Here is a 9,651-nt window from a genome sequence, read left to right as displayed (position 1 = left end):
GGGGACTCCGGTTTCCTCGCACAGTCCAAAAACATGCGGTCAGGTTAATTGGAGACACTGAAATGCCCTATAGGTGAATGGCTGTGTGTGTGTGTGTGTGTGTGTGTGTGCTCTGCGATGGACTGGCACCCCGTCCAGGGTGATACTGTGTGCCTTGCGCCCATTGAAAAGCTGGGATAGGTCCTCCCGTGACCCTGATTGGATAAGCGGTCAAGAAAGTGAGTGAGAGAGAGAAGTCATGTCATTTTGAAACATTTCACGTTGGAATCACGGTTGGGTATAAAAGGAGAATTTACCGAAGGCTCAGCGTTTGCAAGTAATGATGGCTAATTGAGCGAATTGTCAATCAGTTCGAAAAGAACCAGTTTTCAACACAATACTGCAAATAATTGAGGTCGTTCACCATCTACCATACATAATATTGTGGAAAGATTTAGGGAATAATGAGAAATGTTACTCTGAGTAGAGCAATGCATTAACCAGTGTTAAATGGCACTGCATGAGGAACCGTCAGGCTACTGTTGTTCTTTTTTTTACATGATTAATATAGCCACATGCAAAACTGCTTCGTGCTGGCTGTACCACCGAGCGGTCAGCATGATAACGATGTGTGCGAAACAGTCGCTTCTGACGGCATCATATAAACAAGCTGCCTGATTAGCAAACCTAAGGTAGAGCAGCGACACGCCTCGCTCCACAGGGAACAATGGCACATCCAGAGCAGAGCGGTTTCATGTAAATAAAGCCGTATACTAAAACTGTAACATGATTTACATCTTAACAATACGGCAGTGTGTTCCGGACATGACACGAAACATCAGGCAAAGTAAGAGTGGGTACGAGGTACGAGTGTAAGCTCACTAACAGGAACAGACACCACTTTACAGAGTACCTCAAAAGTAGCACAGCCCTAAAAATACCCACAGAACTGAATGAGCACCTTTATGACCCAGTCTTAACAAACCTGATGCATGCTGATCAGGGCAGAGTATAAAATACTTGACTTATGGCAGATTTTGGCTCTTTTTTCCTCAATTTCCTCCCCTAATCTAGTCGTGTCCATTTACCCTGGTTGCATCCTCCACTGATTCAACCCTCGGACGCTTCTCAACTGACACACGCCCCCTCCGACACGTGCTCGGTACAGACAGCATTTTTCACCTGCACGAGTCGAGTTCATATACACCGATCAGCACTGTGCACGGAGAGCCACACCCCGATCAGCATTATTCCTTAGCCCTGTGCAGGCGCCGTCAGTCAGCCAGCGGGGGTCGTAATTGCACCAGTTATGAGGACCCATGATCCGGCTTGACAACAGCCAATCTGTGTTCATGCAGCCGCCCAGCCCAGCCGGATGGCAGAGCCGAGTTCCGATACGATGCATTCGAAATCCCAGCTCTGGTGTGCTCGCGTATTTTACCGCCGCGCCACCTGAGCGGCCAGATTTTGGTTCTCACCATTCTCTTTTTACTTGTACTGCTGTGCATTTTGGGTAATCTAATTTGAATCATATCGCATCGTCTAGTTTTAGGAATTGGAAATGTGCAAAACGTACAGACGAAAATCTGGAGCTTGACAGACTCAATCCTGACGGGTGTCGGTGGGTTTAAAGCTGACCTCCGTTTGAACCTTGTTCCCCTTATAACTGTGTGTGTGTGTGTGTGTGTGTGTGTGTGTGTGTGTGTGATATGTTATCCTCATGGCAGACACTGTTGTGACAGATGCCCACCCAGTAAATACGAGAGCATTAATTCTGGAAACGATCCGTAAACTCGCTCTTCCTCGCCAGTCTAACAGCGTCTTGTTTGTATGAAAACACTCGACGAAGAGTTGCTCCCTGTTGCTATGCAACCGGTGCTAACTGGGAGTATAGTGGAAAGTGACATAAGAGTACAAGTGCGGACGATGGATCACCGTGTGTGAGTCCACATGAAAGTTAGTATCTTATTTCTTTTGTCTTTTAACTGTAGTTTTGTTAGAACAGACAGGCAAAGTTCAATCCACCACCTGGGTGCGAATACAAAAAGAACAGCCTTGATGCTCGTCTTCCTTGAGTTCTGAGAAGTGGATCAATACGAGCTAGACTTGTGGTACAGAACCGGGTTTGATGGGTTCTCTGGGTACTTCTCAGGTAGACCGGGGCTGGAGTGTGTTTGGCTTCGTAGGCAAGCATCATTGTTTATAACTGGATGTGATCAGCGACACTCATTATCATCCTGATGAGTCACATGACATTTAGCGATGTACCGTGTCTCAGCAAACAAACTCGAGTAAATACACAAGCTAAAGCAAACAGCTTTCTCTTGTTCTCGTAAAAGCAACATGGTGCAGGCATGCTTTCGTTTCATTTCCCGTACTCGGCGCCGGTCGGCTGCAGGTGTGTGTACACAGGTGCGAGTGGAGAGAAGTGATAATGGAATATTGACCATCATCGCCTTCGGCTTTCCATTTACTCTCATCGACGACATATCTATGAAGACACGTCTCGTGATTATTTATCGTTTCCTCTCAGCTCTGGTTAATGTAAACATGTAAACATGTCTGTAAATGTATATTGTGGAGAACGGGAACAGAAACGTGAAAGATGTCCATTGTCCGGCACCAAGAGGAACCCAGGACCCAGGGTCTGATAATGGTAGGTACCTAACAGCAATCAGAGTACCACTGGCTATCACTGACCCACCACCAAACCGGTCATGCTGGATGATGTTCATCACATCTCCAGACACCTTCAGGTCAGAAGAAAAACAAGGCGCCAGTGGCTGACCTGCCAATTCTGGTGTTCTCTGGCGAATGCCAACTGAGCAGCACGGTGCTGGGCTGTGAGCACAGTGTCTCATCTCATTGTGCTTCATATGAATAAACATGGCGGTGATGTAGAACAGTAAGATGAACTTCATACTGACGCTGACCAGCTTCATACTGACGCTGACCGGCTTCATACTGACACTGACCGGCTTCATACTGACACTGACCGGCTTTATACTGACACTGACCGGCTTCTTACTGACGCTGACCGGCTTCTTACTGACACTGACCGGCTTTATACTGACACTGACCATCTTTATACTGACACTGACCAGCTTTATACTGACACTGACCGGCTTCATACTGACACTGACCAGCTTCTTACTGACACTGACCAGCTTTATACTGACACTGACCAGCTTTATACTGACACTGACCAGCTTTATACTGACACTGACCGGCTTCTTACTGACACTGACCAGCTTTATACTGACACTGACCGGCTTTATACTGACACTGACCAGCTTTATACTGACCAGCTTTATACTGACACTGACCAGCTTTATACTGACACTGACCAGCTTTATACTGACACTGACCGGCTTCTTACTGACGTTGACCGGCTTCATACTGACACTGACCGGCTTTATACTGACACTGACCGGCTTCTTACTGACGCTGACCGGCTTTATACTGACACTGACCAGCTTTATACTGACACTGACCAGCTTCATACTGACACTGACCAGCTTCATACTGACACTGACCAGCTTTATACTGACACTGACCAGCTTCTTACTGACACTGACCAGCTTCTTACTGACACTGACCAGCTTTATACTGACCAGCTTTATACTGACACTGACCAGCTTTATACTGACACTGACCAGCTTTATACTGACACTGACCAGCTTTATACTGACACTGACCGGCTTCTTACTGACACTGACCAGCTTTATACTGACACTGACCGGCTTTATACTGACACTGACCAGCTTTATACTGACCAGCTTTATACTGACACTGACCAGCTTTATACTGACACTGACCAGCTTTATACTGACACTGACCGGCTTCTTACTGACGCTGACCGGCTTCATACTGACACTGACCGGCTTTATACTGACACTGACCGGCTTCTTACTGACGCTGACCGGCTTTATACTGACACTGACCAGCTTTATACTGACACTGACCAGCTTCATACTGACACTGACCAGCTTCATACTGACACTGACCAGCTTTATACTGACACTGACCAGCTTCTTACTGACACTGACCAGCTTCTTACTGACACTGACCAGCTTTATACTGACCAGCTTTATACTGACACTGACCAGCTTTATACTGACACTGACCAGCTTTATACTGACCAGCTTTATACTGACACTGACCAGCTTTATACTGACACTGACCAGCTTTATACTGACACTGACCAGCTTTATACTGACACTGACCGGCTTCTTACTGACACTGACCGGCTTCTTACTGACACTGACCAGCTTTATACTGACACTGACCAGCTTTATACTGACACTGACCGGCTTTATACTGACACTGACCGGCTTCATACTGACACTGACCGGCTTCATACTGACACTGACCAGCTTTATACTGACACTGACCTGCTTTATACTGACACTGACCATCTTTATACTGACACTGACCAGCTTTATACTGACACTGACCAGCTTCATACTGACACTGACCAGCTTTATACTGACACTGACCAGCTTCTTACTGACACTGACCAGCTTCTTACTGACACTGACCAGCTTCATACTGACACTGACCGGCTTCTTACTGACACTGACCAGCTTCTTACTGACACTGACCAGCTTTATACTGACACTGACCAGCTTTATACTGACGCTGACCAGCTTCATACTGACACTGACCGGCTTCATACTGACACTGACCGGCTTCTTACTGACGCTGACCAGCTTCATACTGACGCTGACCGGCTTCATACTGACACTGACCGGCTTCTTACTGACACTGACCGGCTTCATACTGACACTGACCGGCTTCATACTGACACTGACCAGCTTTATACTGACACTGACCAGCTTCATACTGACACTGACCAGCTTCATACTGACACTGACCGGCTTCTTACTGACACTGACCAGCTTCTTACTGACACTGACCAGCTTTATACTGACCAGCTTTATACTGACACTGACCAGCTTTATACTGACACTGACCAGCTTTATACTGACCAGCTTTATACTGACACTGACCAGCTTTATACTGACACTGACCAGCTTTATACTGACACTGACCAGCTTTATACTGACACTGACCGGCTTCTTACTGACACTGACCGGCTTCTTACTGACACTGACCGGCTTCTTACTGACACTGACCAGCTTTATACTGACACTGACCAGCTTTATACTGACACTGACCGGCTTTATACTGACACTGACCGGCTTCATACTGACACTGACCGGCTTCATACTGACACTGACCAGCTTTATACTGACACTGACCTGCTTTATACTGACACTGACCATCTTTATACTGACACTGACCAGCTTTATACTGACACTGACCAGCTTCATACTGACACTGACCAGCTTTATACTGACACTGACCAGCTTCTTACTGACACTGACCAGCTTCTTACTGACGCTGACCAGCTTTATACTGACGCTGACCAGCTTCATACTGACACTGACCGGCTTCTTACTGACACTGACCGGCTTCATACTGACACTGACCGGCTTCTTACTGACGCTGACCAGCTTCATACTGACGCTGACCGGCTTCATACTGACACTGACCGGCTTCTTACTGACACTGACCGGCTTCATACTGACACTGACCGGCTTCATACTGACACTGACCAGCTTTATACTGACACTGACCGGCTTCTTACTGACACTGACCAGCTTCATACTGACACTGACCGGCTTCATACTGACACTGACCGGCTTTATACTGACACTGACCGGCTTCTTACTGACACTGACCAGCTTCATACTGACACTGACCGGCTTCATACTGACACTGACCAGCTTTATACTGACACTGACCAGCTTTATACTGACACTGACCGGCTTCATACTGACACTGACCGGCTTCATACTGACACTGACCGGCTTCATACTGACACTGACCTGCTTTATACTGACACTGACCATCTTTATACTGACACTGACCAGCTTTATACTGACACTGACCAGCTTCTTACTGACACTGACCAGCTTTATACTGACACTGACCAGCTTTATACTGACACTGACCGGCTTTATACTGACACTGACCAGCTTTATACTGACACTGACCGGCTTCTTACTGACACTGACCGGCTTTATACTGACACTGACCGGCTTCTTACTGACACTGACCAGCTTTATACTGACACTGACCAGCTTCTTACTGACACTGACCAGCTTTATACTGACACTGACCAGCTTTATACTGACACTGACCGGCTTCATACTGACACTGACCAGCTTCTTACTGACACTGACCAGCTTTATACTGACACTGACCAGCTTTATACTGACACTGACCAGCTTTATACTGACACTGACCGGCTTCATACTGACACTGACCAGCTTCATACTGACACTGACCAGCTTCATACTGACACTGACCGGCATTATACTGACACTGACCGGCTTCATACTGACACTGACCGGCTTCATACTGACACTGACCGGCATTATACTGACACTGACCGGCTTCATACTGACACTGACCAGCTTTATACTGACACTGACCGGCTTCATACTGACACTGACCGGCTTCATACTGACACTGACCGGCTTTATACTGACACTGACCAGCTTTATACTGACACTGACCGGCTTCTTACTGACACTGACCAGCTTCTTACTGACACTGACCAGCTTTATACTGACACTGACCGGCTTCATACTGACACTGACCGGCTTCATACTGACACTGACCGGCTTCTTACTGACACTGACCAGCTTTATACTGACACTGACCGGCTTCTTACTGACACTGACCAGCTTCTTACTGACACTGACCAGCTTTATACTGACACTGACCGGCTTCATACTGACACTGACCAGCTTTATACTGACACTGACCAGCTTCATCACTTTCTCTAAATGCATTAATTATGAGTTATTATGCAATGACTTAGTCCCTAGACTCTAAATCTCTAAGAATCATGCAGCTGAGACTAACTAAATAGGTCATAATGCAATAGAGCCAAAAAGTGACTTATAGGTCAGATACTTTAAAGTCATATAAACCTTAAATGTGCAAAATATTACCTGTACCTTCTTTTTGGTGTTACAGTGGCAGCAGACGGTCCACAGATACCGGGCCGTCCTCCAAAAGAGGATGATAAACAGGCCGCCGAAGAAGGTGACCATAGACGAGGCGAGGAAGGCCCACCACATGCGCTGACCATTGCTGTCGCACGGCACGTCGCCTGGGTACGGGATGATCAGATCCATCTTCTTCAAATTGGTCATCACGGCGTCTCGGTGGGGCTCGAGCTGAAGGTCGCCATCTTTAGCTGGAAGCATGCGGCCCCCGAATGCCCGTCGGCCATGAAGACCCGCTCAGCTCGGAAGTGTAAGCAGGAAGGACCCCCACAGAGAAAATGGAAATCCCATCAGAAGTGAGTCACGTTCATCAGGGCTGCATTTCCACACTTTGTACTGAAGAATTCCAAACAACAACGGAACAGAAATCAACATTTGGATTAATCTGTGATTTGTGCGCTTGGGTTTGGCATTAAATTAATTGTGACTTTCAGTTCTCACATTTCAATCCATAACCAGAAATATCCATCATTTTTTAAACGTATCTAAGTGTTGAACATGGAGACGTTCACTGAAGTCCTTGCAAAGTAACGCATCACCAGTATAAACTTCCCATCTCCTGCTTTACTCTTGTACCTATGGTTCCTTCATCCAAGTCCACTGGAGAACCACTGATACCCAAGAGGTTTAATCTGCAATTAAATTAGAAATGGTTATTAGTTTAAGACCCGATTCATCCAAATCATCTCGTTTTAAATCCGTTCTGCTCAGCCATAGTATTTTAAAGAGAAATGAAAGTGGTGCAGTGGTAGCTTAGCAGTTCCCGAGTCCAAGCCAAACCACTGCCAAGTTGCCACTGTTTTGCCCCTGAGCGAGGTCCTTAACCCTCACACGCTTGCACCGTAGTCAATCACAGATGCAAGTCGCTTTGGATAGAAGTGTCTGCTAAATGCCGTTGACGTAAATATAGAAATATTTATAGATGTTATGCAGGTCTAAATCCTGTCTTTTGTTAGATCAGATCAGTGATCTTCTGCACTTGTAAGAGACATGCATTTAACTGCAGTGCTGAAGTTTTACTGCATTTTTGTGACTGAATTAATAAAAAAACTTTTTAAGTTATTTGTTTTTCTTATTAACATTAAACGTTTTTTGGCTGCTCCCATATATATATATGCATCATCGCAGTGGATCATTCTCGCCCGCATACCTAATCTGGCACAGTTTTGCACCAGACACCCTTCTTAAGAAGCAACCCTTCTTGTTTTATCTGGGCCACCAGCACTAGAAGCTAAATGACTAGGCTATTCAACCCCTCTTTATCAGACCAGCTAATCAAGCCTGTGTAAACGCCCGACTGGCCGATAGCACAGCTGAAATGTGACATTACGGATATCAGCGTTAGTGGGTTATGCCACCCAAGCTCCCTGGTTTTCTTAGACATTTACAGACAAGACGTTTATATTATTATTTAATGTAATTGAACACTTTTGGAACACTGGTTTTATTCTACAAAATCAGGCAGACTTTAAATGATCATGTGGAGCAACAGACTTCAGCTTTATGGAGTCTCTAAGCCCATGGCAATATAATGCGCACCTGATTGTGGACTGTCACTTGTCTTCCAGCAGCTTCAATTTCATAGTGAACCTGTTTCTCCTTTCCACATAAGGTGAGAGAGTTTGGGGTTTTCCTCTGTACCTTGGCAAACAGACCACTGTTCCATATATTTAGTATTTTAGGGCAATTGTTTAAAAAAAAAAAACCTTTCATAATAACTCCACTTTCTGAACGCCATACAGAGCTCCCTTCACATCACCAATGTGATAGTTGTGTCTCTGTCAAATTAGCCCTATTTATATAGGCACAGAGAAGTCAACAGACATAGTCAATTATAATCAGTGAAGAGAAATGAGGATGCAAAAATAAATGCCTTTTGTAAACTTTACACAACCAAATGAATCAAACTTGCTGGTTATATATTTTCGACCCGGTAGATTTAACAAAAATAAACAAAATTAATAATAATAAAAAAAATACGTTACAGACTTTCAGTCACAGAATAAGAAGTTAGATCAGCGACTGAAATAACTATCCGTCACAAGAGCATGTCAACTTCTCTATAAAACCCAATTGTTTATCTGTTTATTTGTGGTATTGTAATATAATACATTTTATTACATGTACTTTATAAACATGTTTAAATGTATTAAAGTAAATGCATGATTTTAATGTTTGATGAGTTTAATGAGAAAACACTAAACCAGGACACATGATGTGCTCTGATATTCCTTACCGTTTATTCCAGATTATTCCTTATTAATCGAGTTTAATCGAGTTTATTCCAGTTTATTCCAGTTTTCAGACGCTCCACAGATGCTGAGAGAAACTGACCGTTACCGTTACAGGTAAACCGAAGGGCGGATGCTGGTCACAAAACACACCCGAACAGCGAATAATTCTGCTTCAACTCGTCCAAAAACCTGTCAGTTCGACGAATTAAATCCGAAATAAACCTCCAGTAAAGCTCAACACATCGTAGAGTGGAAACAGCCGCGTTTATTCCTGCTAACGGACGGAAAGGCAACAGGTTCAGCTGTGTGGAGAGTTGGAAGCTGTTTAGTGGCGATTCACGCTCACTAACAGG

General features: G+C 45.1%; 1 protein-coding gene across 6 annotated transcripts in view; it reads right to left on the bottom strand.

Annotated features, from left to right (window-relative positions):
• The window catches only part of LOC134321132 (calcium-activated potassium channel subunit alpha-1-like), a 66,945-nt gene extending 57,336 nt beyond the window's left edge, over window positions 1-9,609 (bottom strand). For 5 of the 6 annotated variants that reach the window (XM_063002699.1, XM_063002704.1, XM_063002702.1 and 2 more), the window contains exons 1-3: window positions 9,301-9,609; window positions 7,506-7,696; window positions 7,014-7,400 (exon numbers count right to left, since the gene is read on the bottom strand). In XM_063002699.1, the coding sequence (XP_062858769.1) occupies window positions 7,014-7,265 (252 nt within the window). In that variant the 5' untranslated portion in view covers window positions 7,266-7,400; window positions 7,506-7,696; window positions 9,301-9,609. Of the gene's footprint in view, window positions 1-7,013; window positions 7,415-7,505; window positions 7,697-9,300 lie in introns of those variants that run through there. The other variant, XM_063002700.1, reaches the window with a different exon arrangement.
• Window positions 9,610-9,651: the final 42 nt, after the last annotated feature.

Source organism: Trichomycterus rosablanca, chromosome 10 (assembly GCF_030014385.1).
Source record: "Trichomycterus rosablanca isolate fTriRos1 chromosome 10, fTriRos1.hap1, whole genome shotgun sequence".
In the NCBI taxonomy this organism is placed as follows: domain Eukaryota; kingdom Metazoa; phylum Chordata; class Actinopteri; order Siluriformes; family Trichomycteridae; genus Trichomycterus; species Trichomycterus rosablanca.
This window is presented reverse-complemented; position numbering and strand designations above follow the sequence as displayed.